The sequence below is a fragment of the Gopherus flavomarginatus genome, chromosome 9, assembly GCF_025201925.1.
Source record: "Gopherus flavomarginatus isolate rGopFla2 chromosome 9, rGopFla2.mat.asm, whole genome shotgun sequence".
Lineage (NCBI taxonomy): Eukaryota > Metazoa > Chordata > Testudines > Testudinidae > Gopherus > Gopherus flavomarginatus.
This window is the reverse complement of record NC_066625.1, coordinates 72,484,694-72,505,987: the sequence shown is the minus strand read 5'-3', so window position 1 is coordinate 72,505,987 and position 21,294 is coordinate 72,484,694. Positions and strand designations below refer to the sequence as shown.

Sequence of the window (21,294 nt, the reverse complement as noted above, 5' to 3'; positions counted from 1 at the left end):
AAACAGTGTTAAGAGACCAGAGCTCCAGGGCAACATGCTCTTGGTAACCTATGAAGCTGTGTGGGTCTGCTGCAGCATTCTTCAATAGCTACAGTTTTCTCAGGGCTGATGCTTTCAAGCCTAAATAAATTGCATTGCCAGTATTATCATTAATAAGTGATCATCAGCAAGGATGGGATGTAGTCTCTTAACCAGTTGGAGATGGCAGGACGTGACTCTGGGAATGCTGCTTTATTCGAGACCTGAGTCAGCAAGACCTTGCACATTGTCCTGACAATTTGTGGAACTATGACAATTTGTGGCCTCACCATGATGGCAAACTCTTCTTCAAACATAACCACTCTACCTTGCTAGGGTTTAACATCTGCCAGCCCTTCTTCACCTGGCTGCTGATCTCAGCCAATTACCGAGGAATGGGGGGAAAGCACATTTCCAAGATTTAACTTCGAATTGGTGTAGAAGTGGCACATTTCATTGTAATTTCTAAAGGTGCCCCTGCCCCAGGCTGTTGTTCAAGTAGGCATCCTTCCTTCTAGCTAACCCTGCTGGGATTTTAACTACGTTCTTAACCCAGAAGCATTGGTGTTGAAAGTTTCATATGCAAAAGTGTATTATAACATGGGAAAGAATATATAGAATATTATAACTTGTACTACAAGGTATTTTATTACACCACTAGGGTTAGGACGTTATACTCATAAGGGCTTGATCCCACTCCTCCTGACTCCCAAAACACTTACACCAGATGCTAGGTTGGCTAATCCCATGCCTATGCTGCATTTCAAAACAAAAAGGGGGAAGCCAGGAGAATGCTGGCCTGTGCAAACCTTCAGCAGTCTCAGACTCCAACCAAACTCCTTCCGTACCCAAGGTGGCTATTTCATGGAGCCAGTGCTTCCACCTCCACTTCCATACCGAGTCAGTCCGTCATTCTTCACTTCAGAGCTAACTCAGGTGATTTGCACCTGGGTTTAGCCTAGTCTGGATCTGAGCTGCCACACTGCAAAGCGCTACCAGAGTTACTCCGTCCTTCCGACTGCTGCGCTCCCGTGAGAGTATCGCTAGGCCTTCTGAGGACATATTCCATGGTTCCCTGTGGTACAGTAAGCTGAGTGGCTCAATTGTTCTTTCCCAGTGAATTGTGGGAGAATTTGCCCGTCCTTCTGGGCACATGAAAGGAATTGTGGGAAGGCAGTGGATGACCACTGACACTCAAGTGAGTGAGCCTGCATCCTCACTGCAAAGTGGTTACCAGCCTGAGCAAAAGCAGAACCTGGACTCTAGCCCACTCCCCCATCCATGCCAGCTAGCCCAGTTTACAAGCACCAGTAAACTCAAGTGAGAGGGTTTTGTTGCGGGGGGGGGCACATGAGGGTAGTTAGGGCAACACTTGGGTAAGACCCCAGCCCTACCTATGTACTTGGATGGCTAGTCCATCCCACTGCTCATGCCATGACAACTACACTTCTGTTGGTAGTGCACTACTCAGTCAGCGCTAGTGTGGGTATGTCTACCTGAACTAGAAGTGACACCTCCAGCTCCAGTGTAGACAGACCCTAAATCAAAGGCATCACACTTTTTATTTTCTAGGGTAGTCTCTTTTGCGTTATTTAGCAGGGGTTCCAGTCTCCTTTAAGTCCCTTTTTGATTGCTCCACAGGTCTTTTCTTCAGCCCAAGTTCCTGAATACTGGGGCACAGCCTTCCATTTCTCTCCCATTCACTTTGATCAGCTTCTCCCATTCTCTTTGGCCAGCTTCTCCTGGACCCTGGCCGCTATCTTCTTTCTACACTTTTGCCTGCTCTTTTCCCCCTGAGATCTGGAGATTCAGCCTTTATTGATCGTGTAGCTTCAGGACACTCATGGACAGTAAACAAATCAGGGAACTGAGGAAGTTGCCATATTAATGCATTTCCTCTACCCAGGCTTTAAGTAAGGAGTCATCTTTTGTGAATAAGATCAGCTCCAGTCAGGGTAATTTATTGCAAAAACCTAGTATTGATTTTTTTTTTCAATCTTTGCTTAGAGTAGCTTCCCACGCATCTGTTCAGGATGCAAGGGTGAACTTACTCAACATCATATGATCTCAGCATATGACTCACTCCCTCCTCTGAATCTTTCATTTCATCCAGGGTAGCAGAGTGTCGCCAGCCAGCTCACTGAATTTCTGTTCCTAAGAGAAAATGGAGTTTAAAATCTGTGCATGTAAACACTTTTACAATGCTTTTCTGAGCAGCACGCTTAGCTACTCCCTTCGTGAGAGCTAACTAATGAGAAGGGAACACAAGATTCTCCATAAATGATGCAATGTATAACTCAGATTTTTATCTCTTTAATTTTTAAATCACAGCCCTACAGGACAAAAGAACACAGTTTCCAACAGCAGAAATACCACTTTGTACAGTTAAACAGAACAAAACACGGGTACCCTAAAAATATTTCTGTAACAGTAATTTCAGAAATCCTTAGGCTAGTTTCAGCTGTAGCTTCTGTGAGAATATTCCATAATCTCCTTACCATAGTTCTTTTTATTCACCAAACAAAGGCTTTAATTCAGGAAAAGACAGTCGTGGCTAACTCACCGGAAGAACTTGCATCTGTATTGTATTTGCATTTTTTGGTGGGGGGGGAGGGGGGTTTATTCCCTGCTGCTGCGTGATTGCATATTTATGGTTCCAAATGAGGGATGTGGTTGACCGATCAGTTTGTAACTCTGGTGTTTAGAACTCTGAGGTTCTACTGTACATGTTTTGGGGTGAAGTAATATCAGTCAGTGGCTTTGACTTGCATATTGTACTGAGATAGACATGTCCATAGGTTCATATATAACCACCAAAGGGATCCCTAGGCTAACACATCCTGAGATTCCACTTTGGTTCTGACTGACACAGTTCTTTGTTTCACGCCCACCCCTGTACAAAGCCCAGGTGAATGAGCGTTGTTGCAGGAAATCAAGTGTGTACTGTAGATTGGAGGGACAGAATTCATCCACTGATTCTGGGGCAGGCTGGTGCTCTGTGATACAGTCCCTCCACACATGCTGCTGTGGACTGGAATAGCAGCCACTGCTCTCCCAACCGCCTATACAAGGGTTGTCAGCCACTGAATCTGCACAGGTACGGATCCAAAGGCCCTTCCTCTTGCACACACCAATACTTCCCTCCATGCTGGCCTATTTGGAGTGACATGCAGTTCTCTCCCTGTCTGGACACTCTGCAGGATGCTCCTAAGGCATATGGCCCTTCTGCTAATGCATAAATATCACCACTGCCTCTCTCACATCCCTCATGGTCCAATGGTAAACCTAGTACACTGGCACAAACTGAAACAAGATAACCAATGGTAAGTAGGGTCGGGGAGAGGGAGGTGGTTAGATTTGTGTGTGTGTTAATTGGCCTGCCTCCTTTTAACGTTACGTTGTTTGCAATCATTGTTTAGTCAATTACATTATTCAATCAAATAAAATATATATTGTTGAGCAGAATTGAAAATGGTTGTGCAAATGTTTCTACATCTATTTAATGTCCTTAAAGGACCAAAGTTATGTCTGCACCCAGCTGTGAACCTCTTTCTGTTTTTTCAAGGTGAACTTTTAAATAACTGTGATTTTTTGCTCTCCATTTCTATTCTAGTACATGGGCTGTATTGAGGTGTTGCAGTCAATGAGGTCTCTGGACTTTGGCACCAGGACACAGGTCACCAGGTAAGTGGCGGGTGACTGACATCCAGCTTAATACAAAGCCTGAATGTTAATTTCGATACAAAGCCTTAAATGTGGGTTTTCTCTGCAGACTTCTGTTTTTTCTCAGGTGGTGATCTAAAATATCTGATGATCACAATAGGCTGTGTCTGCACTAGAAAATAAACTGTGTTCACCACCACCACCACCACCACCACACAGGGCCCCCATCCTGAGGTCTCTCCCCTTTCATGCTTCTTTTTGGACACAGATGGGACCAAAATACTTTGTTCACAGATACTAAACCTCTGGGTTTGACCAATAATAAAAAAACACCATGTTATAACTCATCAGGGTTCAGAAGAGTTCCATCAGGGCTGAAATACTTTGTGTTATATTATCTTTGTAAGTTTGTAACTTCCTCTGCAGATCAAGTGAATGGGTGTTGATATTCAGTCTACTGGAGTGAGGCATTAGTGTTTTTTAAAAGATACTGTGACAGGACTGTGAAGGCCCAGAAATTCCTTTCCTTTATTTTTCTTTTACCTGTCTGCGAAGTCCATGTTACTCTATATTTGTGTGTGAGTGTGTGGATTGGCGGTTGAGGTTCAAAATGAATGCTACTTTTCCCTTTCAAAAGAAACTCCTTATCGGGAAGCAACATGGCTTATGAAAAGCCCTTTAACAGCTGGGGCTAGATTCTGTGCTGCCCCATGCAGGAGGCACAGCCTAAGTGTGTGTGGACAGGGAGCTCTGTGCCCACCCAACCTTTGTCCCTCTAAGATTCTGGGCTGCTGCAAAGGCCAGCTGCCCGTGAGCTGCTCTCCAGCCACAATTGCCAGAATATTCTGGCAGTGCCCCAGACATGCTCCCTCCCATCCCAAACCATCCTCCAGCCCAGTTTATGTTGGGGAGTCAGGGAATGCGAGTTACGCCTCCGGCACCCAACTACACCACCTGTATATTGGGGGAATTCCCAAGGGGCATTTCTGCTCCTCAGTGTATTTGTGTTTGCGCAGGGCTGAGGAGTGATGGGAACATGGAAGGAAAAGTTTATAATCATCCCCTGGAAGATTAAAACAAGATTAAGGAAAGGGGACTTGAAAAATTACAAAAACTGTTTGAATTGGGCCAATCTACCTAATAAGTGAAGTTGCTAAAGCTGATATTGGTTCTCTTGATAAGATGCTGCATCACTTTGAAATGAGGCTTTAGTATGAAGCGGAATGTTGGAGGTGAGCCTCTGCCTTTGAAAAATAAATTAAAATCCTCCTCATCATGTTCCCACGACGCCTCTGGCATTTAGGACAGCGATGAAGCTCCTCCATTCTTGTTTGTTTCTGGCAAGTCTTTCAATGGTTCCCCAGCTGTGCCCCAGATTTTTCAGCTCAGCTTCCACAGCTCTTCACCCTATTGTTTTCGGGTGGCCTCATTTTCGCTTGTCTTCAGGTGTCCATCTTATTGCTACTCTGGGGATGGAATCAGTTTCCATCCAAAGCACATGACCGATCCATATCCAATGCCTCCTGGCAATGATGGTGCTCAGATTCTCTTGGCTGCACTGTGTCAACAGATCTTGGTTTGAGATTGTTCTGGACCAAAAGATATGGAGGATTTTTCTGAGGCAGGTTGTATGGAATGAAGACAGTTTGGACATGTCATACTTTCTCATTTCCCAGCATTCTGCACTATAAAGTAATGTTGAAAGTACACAGCTCTGATAAATCTTGAGTTTGGTTTTGATGTTGTATTTTGATGATTTCCAGATGTATTTAAGCTTCTGAAGGTGTTCCTGGCTTTATTGATTTTGTTCCGGATGTCGTGGCTTGTTCCACCATCCTGGCTGATGGTGCTGCCTAAGTATGTGAATGTTTCTACATGGGTGAGAACATAATCCTCTATCAGTACTGGTGATGGTGAGGCAATATTAAAGGCCATGATATCTGTCTTATTGCAATTGATTTTCAGTCCAATTTGTTGGCTGATAGTGTTGAGTCGAGTTATTTTTTCTTGTATATGGTATTGGGTATGTAATAGGAGAGCGACATCATCTGCGAAGTCCAGGTGTTCGAGGGATGAGAAGTATGTCCATTTAATGCCTCTTCTGTTGTACACTGCATTATCCCAGTTGATGACCATGCTGAAGAGGATTGCAGACATGACACACAACTGATATACTCCTGTTTTGACTTCAAAACTGAGCTCACTGTAATCAACACTGTATGTAAAGTTGGAATAAGGAATTCCATATGCCCACAGAATGCACCATAGGCTGGTCCTGTGAATCCTATCAAAAGCCTTCTCAAAGTCTATGAAGTTTATGTAGAGCTGCTGTTGCCATTCTAAGCATTGTTCTGTTATGTTTCATAGAGTGAAGATCTGGTCTGTGCATCCACGCCCTTTCTGAAAACCGGCTTGCTCTTTTCTGAGAATGCTATCAACTGCCTCTGATGTGTGCTGGACTATGCTCTTACACAATACTTTGCTTGTCACAGATAAAAGTGATACCACGTGTGATACCACGCCAGTTATTACAATCACTGACAGTTCCTTTCTTTGGAATCTTCACTATAACCGCAGTGGTCCACTCATTGGACACTTTTTCCCTTTCCCAGACTGATGTAAATAGAGGGGCCAGGATAGATACTGCTAACTGAGGATTTACCTTGAATAATTTTGCTTTCAAGTTATCCTTTTTTTTAAGGATTTGATGGCTTGAATGATCTCTTCCTTAGCTGGGGTGTCTGTGTTGATATCAAGATCTTCTTCTGCCTCCTGGATGTTTGCTTCCTCTTTAGGTGGCTCCCTGTTCAGCAATTCTTTGCAATGCTCTGTCCAGTGCATTTCTTGTTTTTATTCTTTTATTAGAAGGTTGCCTTGTTTGTCCTTGATGAGCGTGTTTACTGGCATCTGCTGTCTACCACTGATAAACCGCATCGTTTTGTAGATGGTTCCGTGTTCCCCATGAGCAGCTGCATCCTCTGCTTGTGTTGCCAGAGCATCAATATAATGTCGTTTGTCCACTCTCACAAGGCGTTTGATCTCCCGGTGTGCCTTGCTATACTCCTCGTGGTATTTGTCCTTTAGCTTCTGGGATTTTGTCTAAAACTTTTTTCTTCAGGGCTTGTTTAGTTTCTATAGCGTTCCATGTGCTGGGTGTAATTCACTCCTTCTGTCTCTTCTGACTGTATCCTAGACAGGCCTCACTGCTCTGTTTATAAATTGCTATTACTTTGTCCCACTTCTTGTTGATCTCCTCATCTGCATTCCCCTCCTCTTCTTCAAGGTCTGCGAGTGCCTGAAACCTGTTCTTTAACTGCAGAATGACGGCTTTCTGTATTTCAGGGGACTTTAGCTTGTCAATGTCATAAAGTCTACGTCCCACACTTCTCAGTTTTAGCTTGATGGAGGCTCTCACAAGGGGGTGGTCGCTGCCAATATCTGCACCGCTTCTCACTTTCACATCTGCCAGTGAGCGTCGCCATTTGCCATTGATCATGTGGTCAATCTGGTTCTTATCTCTGCCATTTGGAGAACGCTATGTCAGCTTGTAGATTTCATGGTGTTGAAATATGGTTCTGCCGATAACTAGGTCATTCATATTACAGAAATCAACAATCCTCTCTCTGTTTTCATTCATGGCACCACACCCATGTCTTCCCATTGCTCTTCGTTGTTTGTGTTGTCCTTACCAACTTTGGCATTCAGGTCTCCCACGATGATAGTTAGGTCATGGTGTGGTACTCTCTCTAACACCGCCGATAGTGTAAGGTAGAATTTGTCCTTTACTACTTCATCACTGTCATTTTTCAGAGCATAGCACCTAATCAGGGTGATGATATAATATTTCCCTTTCAGTCTGGCTCTCATAAGTCTGATGCTGATGGACCTCCATTTCCATCTTCAAAAGGATGGCAGCACCTTCATGGTGGTGTCCATCATTCCATCCAGAACACAGCAAAGTTTCTCCTGAGGCTGTTAATCTTCCTGATCCCATCCATCTGCTCTTGCTGACACCCAGGCTGTTTAAGCTGTAGCGTCTCCTCTCTGCTGTGACCTAAACTAGCTTCCCAGTTCCATATAGTGTCCGTACATTCCAAAACCAAGTTTGGTTTTTGACTTGGTGTTAAAAGTCTATCATTGAAACTCCTGTGGACCATGTTTTAATGCAGCCTTGCTTTGTGTATACTTGAAATTAGAAGCTGTTTTCACTTATAATCAATATATGCACACAACCAGCCCAGTTTCTGGGTTTGTATATAAAAAAAGCTATTGTGTTGTTAATACAATTCCCTAGCGCTAATTATTCACAGATCAAAAAAGTAGGTGCCATTCTATTGGCACATGAAAGTCAGTATTTAGCATTCAGACCAATAAATTGTCTTCTTTGGTAGCTCTAGAAGCCAAAAAGTGAGGTTATCTCACAACTGCATGCCATGGAGTATGTCATCACACTTACAAAATAGAACTCTTGATGGATTGTTTGGAAAATAATGAGCAACTAATTGTTTAAAGGAAATTCACCAAGTCCAATTTGGCCCAAACTTTAGGTTTTGTAAACATGAGCAATGTTAAAACTTAGCAATACAAATGTTTCCATTACTTTAAAAAAGTCCAGTGAGAACATTTTGTAAAAATAAAACAGCCCCTTGCAGGGTGTGTGAAAGAGAAGTGCAAACCTAAAACATGTCTGCAACCCTAATATTGGCTATTTTAAGTTTTTTCAGTTTTAATAATCTACGGCAGTGTTTCCCAAACTTGGAACGCCGCTTGTGTAGGGAAAGCCCCTGGTGGGACAGGCTGGTTTGTTTACCTGCCCTGTCCTCCGACTGATCGCGGCTCCCACTGGCTGCGGTTCAATGCTCCAGGCCAATGGGAGCTGCTGGAAGCGGCGTGGGCCGAGGGACTTACAGGCTGCCGCTTCCAGCAGCTCCCATTGGCCCAGAGCAGTGAGCCGCGGCCAGTGGGAGCCGCGATCGGCCGGACCTGCGGATGCGGCAGGTAAACAAACCGTCTCAGCCCGCCAAGGGCTTTCCCTACACAAGTGGTGTCCCAAGTTTGGGAAACACTGATCTAAGGCATTGATAGCATTCCTCTACACAAAGTGGCATTTTTCAAAATTGGGCCCATACAGCCCCAGAATGTGTGTCTAAAGCTTCATCCACACAAGCTGGGGGTGAGTCCCTGCTCATCGCCATGCACTCTCACTAATGCTCACCAAGCTAGTGTGAATATAACTAGCAGTGTATCTGCTAGTTAGTGCACACCTCAGCTATGCCTCCACAGCTGCTTACGTACCCACTACCTATTACGCTCCCCTTCTTCCTGTACAGCACCTTAACTCTTTGCTGAAACATAGGCCAGAGCTCTGTCTTTTCAGAAAGTATTACACAGAGTTAAACCTCAGGGCTATTGTATGTAAAGCCCTGCGGGTAGGCGTTAATAGATCCCAGAGAGTTTGAGAGAGGAAACCATACCGCTTCTTTACAATCAAGTATTTAATACACAAAACACACTGTAAATAGTCTTTGGAATCATTTACAAAGAACGTCTTAAATAAAATCTACAAGGTACCAAATCTACTGTTTATTATATAGACTTTCCCACTTTGCTTTTGTTACATATATTTGCATGGAAGGTTTCACCATAACATTTATACTACTCTACTTAAACGCACACAGACACATTCCCATATGATCTTCTTTCAGAGATGAATTCTCAGTTTCTATAACGTGGCCTTGATATGTTGTGTGTGTCACTTGGACTCTTCAGAGCTTGAGAAGAATGGCAGCATTTCCGTTCTTTTCCAAACACTTCTTCAGGGGCTTTCAGCAAAGAAAAGTCTGGGGATCCTTACAACTAGCATGGGGATAACAAGACAACTGGTCTCCTCAGTTGCTGTAAAATAGGAACTGTAGCCTGTATCCAGACAGGTATGGTACTGGGACCTCGCCCCCACAGCAGACAACATCCCTTGGTCTTGCATGCTGCTAAGTCTACATGACTCTCTTTAACTTCAGTATTTATAAACTTTCCCTGTGGTGAGCTCTGACTGGATCAGCTGTCAGTGAATGTGTGGAAGCTGCAAGACTCCTTGCCCTTAGTGAAAACTCTCTGCCTAGCTTCAGAAACCGCTGCTGAACATGCCCAGTAACTGCCACATCCTATGTCTGGATGTTTCTGGACCCTTCTAGTCAAGTTGTCCTGCTCTGCAGACAGACTTTTCTGCTAAAATCCACGTATCCAAGTATCTATATATGGGTTACAGTTACAGGCACAAAGAAGCAGGAATTGTCTTTATACTGCGCTGGTCATTCCATTTGTGCTGATCAATAATAATGAATGAACCAGATGAGCGGCACTAGGTGATGTAGAATTTCTACATACATGTGCTATGGAGTGTCATTCCCTGCAGATTTTGCCTGTGCAAAGCCTATTTACTCAGACTTTGTGCAGGGAGAGCAGATTTCATGCTAGACATTTTTGTATTATTCCTCAGAGCCAGGTGAAGGAAAGATCCTGGGGTGAGAGGTAACAAGGAGTCAGAGAGAGAGGCAAACCGGCTAAGTAGCTGTGCAGTATCGGTGTGCTCTCTGCTGAGACTGGCTGGACTGACTTCAATGGCAGAAGGTGCAAGGATTCCAGAGTGGGAGGAGGACAAAGATCTCTCCTGGGTGGTTGGCAGGATCAGTCTGTCTGCGTGCAGGTGGGAACTGACTGGCGAAGAAGAATGTGAAGGTGAAATCCTCGCTGCTGCTCAGGCCCCTTTGTGCCCCCTGAAAGAGCCAGAATGGTGTATAGGGGCCCTGATCCTGCTTTACATGGCTGGGGGAAGATTCCCCAAGCACAGGAACTGTGGAGACAATTGTAAGGCTGCCTCCCAAGGACCCTGTCACAATCCTGGCATAGGGTGCGGGGCTGAGGGTAAGAGAGAGGTGTCCAAGCTGTGGCCATAGTACTTAGTATTATAGTCTCTGTGGCAGCTCTGGAAGGCTGCAGTAACTCAGACAGCTCCCCAAGGCTTGATTAAATCTGAGAGCAGGCCAGGATTGGGACAGTGCAGAGGTGTCTTAAAGCCACCTCCTCCCTTCCTCCCCCGGACTGAGAGTTCTGCGCAGGATTCTCTTAGGGTGTGTCTGTGTTGCAGCTGGCAAGTGTGATTCCCAGCTAGGCAAGATGTACACAAGATTGCTATGTTTAGCATGCTAGCTTGAGCAGAGCTATGTGGCCTCAGCAGCACAAGCAGTGCCTCGGTGTTAACCTCCCATGTACAATCCCAGCCAAACCCCCAGGTATGTACATTGGCCATTGGCCACGTTGCATGTGCCACTGCGGCCACATTGCTACATTTAGGTGTTAGCATCAGTAGAGCTAGCACATGTACATCTACCTGACACCTCCCAGCTGCTCTGCAGACATGCCCCTAGAGGCGTATCTCACCCTAAGACTGTGTAGAAAGGAGACCTAGAATGGAAAAAAGAATCTGGAGATCCTCTGCTTTTTGATGGATCCTGGTTAGCTTAATTTTTCCCTGAATTTGCTGCACTTAGGCCTTGGCTATCCACAGAAGTTGCGCTAGCTTAATTTATGTAGGTTTTTAGTCCTGTTTAGTTAGACTGGGACAGAGATGCTTATTTCAGTCTGACTGACTTATTTCAGTGTAGCTTAAATCTCTTCCTGATTGACGTAAGCTAAATATTGACTAAAGTGTCCATGTTCCCTTTTTCATCAAGTTAGCTAAATCAATTTTATATCACACCTTTAGTTAAACTAGGGCAATTTGCACACAGACAAGCCCTTGCTGCTCCTTTACTAAGTGAACATGTGCATGCTGTGAGACTGGACTTTCATGCTTCACTTCTGTTTCTATCGGTGCATATTCTATTCTGCGTCAAGGTCAGCATATATCCTAGAGGCTTGAACTTGCTTTCAGAAGCTGACTGAGTTCACTGCACACAACAAGGCTAACATTCCATATAGCATGTTGTAAGGGACTGCAGGGTATCTTGGATGACTTATTTAGTTCCACTGAAATTAACGGAGCAAGTCATGTGCCTTATGCCTGAAAGAACAGGATATGGGGTAGATTTTATCAGTTTCTTGGAAGGTTAGAAACAGGATGATTTATCATGATATTGATGTATACTCCAAACCATAAATCTCTTGGCCTGTTTGAAAAATAAAAAAATGTCTGACACATTCAGATGACCTCTTATGCTCCTCAAAATGTTATGTATATTTGTGCTCTAAAATATATTTAGATTGCACACTTAAACCAAAAAAGTAATAATAGAGGGGTTTTTTTCCCTTGCTTCTTTGTGGTGCTTACCCTATAAGGGTTTTAGTGCATGTTGTTCTCTAGGGCAAAATGCTTTCCCCAGTGGAGATTAGATTTGCGCTCAAATCAAGTTATTTGGATCCAGAATGCAAACACCCCCGAAGTTCAGCATTGTTTACAACGGGTTTTTAGTTCTTCCCATTATAAAAATAAGGGCTGGGTGCAAAATGTGTCTGTCGCAGAATCACCTCAAAGGTCCAAGGGTGTTCAGATCCACGATTTTAGTTTGTGGCCGCACTCTGTGGAAAGTGAATAATCTTTGTCATTTGTTCACATGAACCAGTTGCCCCCTGTTTGTTGTACTATAAACATGCATTTTCATGGTTTCACTGAGCCCTCTGGCTAGTTCCCTGTTAAGCATCTCCTAGCTCACACTCATAAATCAAGCTCATTATTAGACATTATACTTGGACTTTTATGGGAAGAAGAGAAGAGATTCTGGATTTTGGATTGCTACATTAACTTGTAAACTTGAAAATGGTCAGGCCACATTGTTAGGGCTAAGGGCATCTGCAGTGGGGTGACAGGGATGGCTGGCTAAATAAGGCTGACTTTGTTTGGATAATTACTTTCTACTTTGTTGAGCCACACAATCCCTTTCTGTTAGATGGCGTAGGCAGGCCTTTAGATGCTTAAAAGCAAATTTCAATAGCATTCTTATTCACTTACATCAGCCCACGTCTCTTCTTCTACTCTCGTTTGGAGAAACAATAAACAAAGTGGTCTACTGTTGTTGTGAGTTCTTCCCTTTACATGAAAAGAAAAAAAAAGATTAAAACTGCAACAAGTTTTCTTCTAGAGAGTCAAACTCCAGATAAGTCCCACACAGCTAGGAAGTTGCCTTCCACCCAACAGGTTTGTAGCAGCCAGCTAGCAGAAACTTCTTGTTGTTAAGCTTCCTAGAAATTCAGACTCCTTCAATCCAGCAGAGATGCTGAAACCCCAGGATTTGTAGAACAGCGTTTCTTATCCTTTTCGGGTTGGCTACCCCTTATTTGAAGTAAAAAAAAAAATATTTCCACAACCACCTTATATTTATTAGAAAAGGTGAGAATTAAAAACATATCAATGATAAGCCTATTGAGTTGATTTGTGTGTGTTTCGAGAGGTTGATAGAGAATATTTAACCTGGAAGGGTAAGGGTGTGTGGGGTTTAATAAAATTTTCAATCCCTCTCAACCCCTTGGTTGCCTTCCGTGACTCACCAGTTGAAGAAAAACTGCAGTAGAGTATAGAGTGGAATTACATCATTTCATTCTGAATGTGATAAAGGACCACATTCTCAGGAACAGCCTCAGATTTTGAGTATAAAAATGTACATACGAATTCTTGTGTCCACAGGATTGCATATTCATCCATTTTGCACATGCAGACTGGACTGCTGGGAGCCTATCACATCTACATCCACTAATTCAGGTGTATGTGATATGGCATGTACAAAATTGGAGCCTGGTTTAATGCCAGCTGAAAATGTGTTCCTGAAAGAGAAACCTAAAATCAACTTGTTTCTAGAAATCTATGAATACAAGTGCTATTTCATCATAGCAAGAGTATAGCCACAGTTTCTTCTTCTCTCTAGTCTATGATGCAATTTATGTTGCAATTATATCTGCCCTATTGAATTGTATTGTACCTTAGAAATACTTTAGGATACAAATGAGGTGTTATCCCATATTTATTTTTCATAACTATCAAAATAATGTGCAGCCACATATGCTGTAAACTTTGTTATTAACTTAAAAGTATGTCATTATTATGTAATTTACATGTTAGATGTGCTTGAAATAAGCAACTTAACACAATATTAGTGTGCTGTAAAATAAGTCATTACTCAAATTTAAGCCAGGCATATCATGGCTAGCTTGAGGAAACTATTTTATGTATTGGAAAGGTTGTTAGATCATCTCAAATGCCATCTATGGATACCCAGCAGCCAATACATGAAACAAGGGAGTAGGTGTTCTACACTGAACAGTACAAGTAATGGAAACTGCTGAGTAATTATCCTCCTAGTGCTTTGTCCCCTTTGCTGAAAATTGCTTGGGTGGATGGCTACTCCCAAGGTTTCATTTTCTAGTACAAAATTGGGATCTATTGTTATCAGTTTTGCTTTGGACTCCTTCATTCTGTATAGACTGTCCTGGCTGAAGAGTCCAATCATTCATCTATTGCCAAATCTTGTTTTTTTATTTTTGGCCAGTGTCTCTGTGTCTTTTGCTATACAACCAGCCTCAGTGTGCTGGGCTAGTCCATACCTCCCCACATTTCAAGATGGGTCCTGCCCTGGGGGATGGGAGGCTCTGACGGAGAGGGCAGTTGCAAAAAGAGCCCATTCCACACTCACCCAGCAGGGTTGGCTCCTGCCCAGCACGTTTGGCTGGGCTTGGCTTCTCACTCCAGGCGTTGCAGTGCACATGGTCCTGGCCCCACTGACAGGGAGTGGATGGCAGGCCAGGCCAAATCTAAACAAGTGGCAGTGAAACCTCGTGCTCCAGGGCCCAGGTCACAATGCTGGGAGCTAAGCTGAATGAGCCCTGTGGGATCTGAGTCACTTCAGCTAGGACAGGGGGTTTGGGGCTCAAAGATGGACAGTCCCGCGAAACTCGGGGCTGCTGGGAGGTAGGCTAATAACCCTGATTGGTTAATTTATACGATGTCAGGCTGGTTTGTTTTCTTTTACTACTGACCTAGAATACAAGATGAACATTTTTTTACCATTATAAAGGTTGGTTTTGTGGCTAGGAATCTCACCATTTTTTTCATATTAATCATTTATAGGTCATTCCAACTGCATTTCTTGCCATGGCTTGCAGGGTTTAGTGCTTATTATTTCTAAACTAGGTGATTGTTTTGGCATTTTTCATTGCTAAAAGCTTGGCCCATGCTATGGTAATGCATTGTTTAGCCTGCTGTAATGCACATGTCCTTGTCTTTCACTTTCATCAGTCCAAAGTCTTTCATTCCATGCAAAATATATCAGCTGAATTTACTCTTCTTCTTAATCTTGATACCCTTTAAGTTTGTTTAATTACTCAAGATTTCCTTTACAGTGAAAGTTCAATTGAACGTTAACATCAATCATGTTCAAAACCCATAAGGCTGGATCCTGAGCTGGTACATTGGCATACTTTCATTGAAACCAATGGTGATATATATGAATTCCCACCAGTTTAGGATCTGACCCATTCAGATATCATGCTCAACTTATTTCAAAGTTGTACCTTACGTGTGTATCTCATTCTGAAGTGTAGGTTCTGCTGTAGGTTGTTTCCATGTATGTTTACTTGCTCTTCTTAAACTCTGAGATTTTGCTACTCACCATTTTAGGCTGCCATTGATAGTGTTCTGTGGTATGTCTGGTTTTCTCTAGCTTGAAAGCCATCATCGACATTGTATTATTCTCCAGGAGGCAATTTATCTGATGGACTGTTCTCCATTGGTACTAATTCCATATTAGCATTATTGCTGTACCAAGAGCCTTCTCTCCTAAATGGACCACAAGCACTCATTGGACTAGACTCTGAGACTGAAACCCATTGGCTGTTGTTGATGTTCACTCTCGATTTTTTTTTTGTATTTGTATTTTATTTTTTTATTTTTGAAATGAGCTTTCTCAGGGAATAAAATCCTGCAGCACGTATCTCTGCATGTGAGTCCACACGCGCGCGCACACTCTCAAAGGTAGCCAACTTTCCTACCCACTTTGTCCCTTTCTGAATAATAAACTATGACTATGGAAAAATCAAAATTGAACTTGCAAGTTTTAATTTACTTCCTGACCTCTCCTAGATGAGACAGCCTGTAACAACAGTTTTTTGTTTTTTAAAAGAAAATAATGCAAGGCAGAGACACACACCACGAGTCTAATGCCTTTGTAACCAGAATTGGTAGAATGGATAATGATCCTTCATAAGATAATGATTAGTAAATAATCCTCATGTGAAAAAAGAATACAGGCATAACGTATATGCAGCAGTGAAGTGTCAAATGATTAATTGGAATCAGAATAGTGGTTCTGTAGCTGCATGCGCTGACTTCTGAGGCTTAGTGTGTGTGGTACATATGTATATCATGAAAAAGTCCTGCTTCACCATTACTATGGGTCATTTGGATCTTTACATATCAAATGACTGGTAAATGGGTTTCCTGAATGTCTTTAAATAATGTGAACCTTCTCTCTTTTCATCTGGACTTTCGTACAAATGTGCACATTCAGGCATGTGCAAATGTGCGTGTGTTTGTCTCATTGGTGGGTGGAAAAGACTCTCCGTGGTTTGGAATATTTTGAGTTCCCAGATGTGAGCGGTGGTGGTTATGCTACAGACTGTGCATTCCTGACAATGGTCAAAAGAGGCTAGATCCAAACAAAAACAAAGAAAGGGTCCAGTAGGCTTTTTGATATATTTTCTTCTTGGGAGAGCATAGGAGAAATGACAAAGAATAGAAATTCAGTTGTGTAAGTTATAATTCACCCGGGACAGTCTCTAAAGTCCTGGCTGTTGTAGTAAAGGTTTTATTTTTGGGGGGGCGGGGGGAGGCTAGATACATATGACATAGACATGACAAGAATGCATTAACGCAAGGCCTTAGGAGTAATGTTAATAAAGAAATGATTGAATGATGACACTTGCCATTTGCTATAGAAGATGATGTATTAGAGCTAACTTGTAAGAGCTGTTTCATTTACCAGCATGCTGATGTACTAAAGTAGGAGTTTACAAAAATCTGACATGAGCGATATGGTCTCCTACAACTGAATTACTCTTGCCACTGATTAATTAGGTTTCTGGGAAAAGGAGCATGCAGCACATTGTAACTAGTTGCAGTCTAAAGAGTTGAGGAGAAGGGGAAGGATCTTGTGCCAGTGCTACAATGAGCACCCTGGGGCATAAGCATACAGGTCTCAATCCCTCTCTTCTTCAGCCTTGAAGTAGGAAGTTCTAATAAAAAAAATAGCCATAAAAATGCTTAGCTCTGATATAGGGCTTATAATCAAGATCTTAAAATGCTTCTCAAAAGTGGCTAAGTATTATTATCCACATTATTATCCAGAGAAGTTAAGTGCTTTGTCCAAGGTTGTATAGAATGTATAGAGCAAATAGGACAGAACTCCTGTCTTCTGAGCCCTAGTCCTGTACCGTAGCCACTGGACCCACAATGCTAAGTCCACACATCACCTACAAGACATCAGAAACAATTGTACTAAGACAAAATTAAAAAGATGACCTCCGGTGAAATAACATATAAAAGGAATAAACTACAATGAGCTTCTGTTACAAAAACTAGAAGGCTGGAGTTGAAATTACTCCTGGAGTATTTTAGAAGTTATAAACACTCTGGGCCAGAGCTATGTAGCTTTCTGCATTTCTGGCAGAGGGAAAGCAGACGTGTATGTGGGGAAATCTACTTTCATTGCTTCCATTAAGAAACTGGTGCGAGATCAGTGCTTCTAATCAGGGTAGGTAATATACAGTAAAGAGGAGAGACTGATGGAAGGAAATTTGTTATTGATTTTCTTTTCTTCTGCCAAATGACATGTGGGTTGAATGGTTTTTAATGAGACATTTATCAATAGGACTCCATTTGTGGCCACCTTGTGAATTTCCCTGTCATCACAGCCCATCTAAGTTTCTTCTCACTTAAGCTCAAAGCATCCCTTTTTCACTTAGTTCTTCTTTTGTGACTATGTCATGGAGTCCTTAAAAATGAAACCATTGGAAAAGCCATGCCAAGCCAACAGTGTTATTAACATCAAGTACTGACACCCTTAGAGCCAGCAGAGAACGAGCTACAGTGTATGGTCCTACAGTAGCTGGGGTCAGGAACGAGCCCCTGGCTTGACTTTTATCTGCCCCGGTATAGGAAGTCTGGGCTTTAGAAATCTGGCCCTGAGCACTGCTGTGATTAATATGTTTTCAGGATTTTTTTTGGCTAGATGAATATTCTGAAAATGCCTGAACAAACTGATCTCATTTTAGGAGCCAATTAAAATCATCACACACAGATGATGATAAGCACACTGGGTTGAATTGCTAGTAATCAGAGCAAGCAATTCAAGGGGGTTTTAGCTTCCTCCTTCTGCACAGTACAGCTCTGCACTTAGCTATCTGCTATGCAATACAAAAAAGGCACTAACACACACATCTTTAGTTTATAACATTCTAGGGTGACAGATCATCTTTCCCCTGTGACCCCAATGCCAGAGGTCAGCTGGAGATGGAAGTAACTGAGTCCAATCTTGCAAGAAGCTAAGCACCTTCCACAAAGTACCTGGCACCTTTTAAATTCCATCAAGTCAATGAAACCAGAGGGTGCTGAGCACTTTACAGGATCAGGCCCTTTAATAGCTAAGCTACTGTACTCACATGTACTATTGATTGTTTACCAAGATGGGGATTTTTGATTTTGGAACGTTTGCTGTTTTGAGACTGAGCTGACATTTTGTCCTAGTCACGCTGTCTAAAACAGTCCCCAGATAAAAGGTAAGATGTGCTTGTGCTGAACATCTCTCATTGTAGTAGGTTTGGTTTTTTTCCATTGTCTCCAGCAAGATACATTATTTTGCCCAGCAACTGTGCCATCCTGCATCAGGATAATTAAATGCTACATTGCATGTTAAAAGTGATAATCGGAGTGATTTTAAACCAGAAGTTTCTTTGTTGAAGTGTGGAAAATAAATACAGCATGCCACTTTGCTATAAGAAGTGTGTAATTTATCTGTCTTTGATGTAGGCCAGTAAGCACTGTAAGTGATTTATGAGTTATACCCTTCTGTTCTGCTTTCATAAATGGGAAGTGCCTAAAAAGAATACTTGAAAGTGAGAAAAGGGGTTTTACCATGGGAAATTCCTGTTAGAGAAAGAAATCTGAACTGATACCCCAGAGCTGAAAAACCTTGAGAGAGGACAAGTAGAAGCAGAAGCCAGCTCTGGATTTCCCCTCTGTCCCTTATTTCTGCCATGTACCATGTCAAAACTCAAGATCCAAACTACCCCACACTTGAAGGGGAGAGGCTTTGAAGTCCAGATTCTAATTTTGCAACTCATGCACACTGTTCTTAAACAGAGATGGGCTCATCTGAGATTTACAGAGAGAAGTTTCCTACTTAGACAAATCTAGCACGGCTGACTACAGCTCTTGCACTACTGATGCCACCACTCCTGGGAAAGGGCTTCAAAATTTCTAGTGTAGAAGCTGCCCCTGAGAATCCCAGTTTGAGTTTGGTCATGGTAAGGTTCAGAATACTCCCAAACTAGCTTGCCTGGCCATCAGGTAGGGGAGTGTAACTTGCTGGGACGGTTGTGGAATCTAGTCAGACACAACTGCTACTCCTGTGAAATGTTCACCATGTACTGTGGACAGTAAAAACAAACCAAAATAACTGCTAGGAGCCTTAAGTGTTTAAGGGTGGAACTGTAACTATAAATCACCAGTTTCCTGACCTTTTTGGAGCGGATGCTTGTTAAATGGTCAATAGTTTGTGCTGTCTTTTCTATTCTGCAGGGAAGCAATAAGCCGACTGTGTGAAGCTGTATCAGGAACAAATGGAGCTATAAAAAAGCGGAAGGTAAATATTGCATTAGTGGGACACGTTTTCCTTTTTATAGCTGTTTTTTATGGGTTAGATGATACCCTAGCAGGATTCAGCCCACCATGAAATTCATGCAAGTTCAGTTCAGCTACATGTTATAAACAGAGTATTTACAATATGCTATTTAAAACTACTCATTATTTGATTAGCAATAATAGTACTGTGTCCTGGAGCCCTAAAAGGTTAATACCCTGCCAGACATTTCTGTTCACACCCAGATCTCCCAATTCCCAGTGCTTTCACAACCAGGTTTTGGTTGAAAAACAAAACAGAGGGTTTTTTATTGGTAAGGAGACTGAGTTAATTGATTTTCCCTGATTAAAAGTTTAAAAACTACCAGAATAACAGTGGCTAGTGGTCACCATCACTCATTGATTCAATGAGGAGTGATATTAGCACTCCATGTTGTGCTGTACTATGTTAATTGGAAGTAGTAGGTTTCTGTCAGGAACTCTAGAGTGTCATAGGGAGGGTAACTCACACTGACCACATTCTTGTTATAACCTGGGAAACAAATACATTGGAGAATTTCCTCATTGACTCGGAAACATTTTGTCCCCAAGAAAAGAAGCAGAATTAAATGGATAAATTATTCGTTATGAATTATTCACTCAGCTTTATCACTTACGAACTCTTTGGTGTTTTGTTTTTTAAAGTTTTTAGTTGGTTGTTAATGTACAGGAATGTTGCATACAGATATTAAGAAACTTTAATCATAGCCTGTATGTTTTACCTTTAAAAGCCCCATCTGAGTGTGAGCAACATCTTATCATCATCTGTGTCTTTATTTTGTACAGATTCTGGAAATGATAATAATAGGTTATAAAATCTACTTGACCCTGGTATAAGGCTGTCTGTGATACATGAAGTTTAAAGTACTTTTTTTTGTTCTTGTTTTTGTTTATAGCCTCCAGTTAAATTTCTGTCTTCTGTGCTTGGCAAAAGTAACCTTCAGTTTTCTGGCATGAATATAAAACTGATCATCTCTATGAGCAGTCTTACTTTGATGAATGTTGATACCCAGCAGGTAGGATCTTTATGGGTCAGTTATTTTCTGAGGTTTCCTTCCATCCATGTTAATGTTTTCTTCTTCTTTTAGATGCAGATAGCTGTGGTTTAAGAATGAACAGGAGCTGGAGAGGGAAAGCAAAACTACTCAGGTTTAGATTATAAACCTTGTAAAGATTAGCCAGAGTTGGCCTCTGAATTTAAAGGGGAGAAAGCGGTGGAGAAATTTGACATTTGTCACATGTACATTGTGTTTATAATAGTGTCTTTTATCTGGAAGCATCCCTAAGCACTTGACAAACAGTGTCTCTGTGGGTTTATGCATATACCTCTGCCTGTTCATTTGTATGGTGCCTAATAGGACTGCAGCACAGATTGGAATATCTTCTCACTCCCAAAAATAAATATTTAATAACAATAATGGGTCATATGACTGTTTGATGTTAGGGAGCTTTGGCAGTTCCCCTGGAACAAAGCTGCCCTAGAGTGACTGACTTGACGTCCAGGGGCTCTCCTATAGCACCCCCTCCTGGAAACCCCAGGGTATGGCCTCAATGATACTGTGGCCATAGGCAGCTAGCAAAACGTAGAGCAGCCCTAAGGCTACTGCAAAGTTGTCCAACGCTGGTTTAAGGCTGTGCTAATGTGTGTTTATTGTCAGTTATCACATGCATTTGCT

The 21,294-nt window shown here is 42.3% G+C and overlaps 1 protein-coding gene across 3 annotated transcripts in view; it reads left to right on the top strand.

The window, feature by feature from the left end:
- SHC4 (SHC adaptor protein 4) overlaps nucleotides 1-21,294 on the top strand; it is a 67,648-nt gene that overhangs the window by 23,047 nt on the left and 23,307 nt on the right. For all 3 annotated transcript variants that reach the window (XM_050968816.1, XM_050968815.1, XM_050968813.1), the window contains 3 exons: nucleotides 3,632-3,702; nucleotides 19,520-19,583; nucleotides 20,515-20,634. In XM_050968816.1, coding sequence (XP_050824773.1) covers nucleotides 3,632-3,702; nucleotides 19,520-19,583; nucleotides 20,515-20,634 — 255 coding nt within the window. The remainder of the gene's footprint in view (nucleotides 1-3,631; nucleotides 3,703-19,519; nucleotides 19,584-20,514; nucleotides 20,635-21,294) is intronic.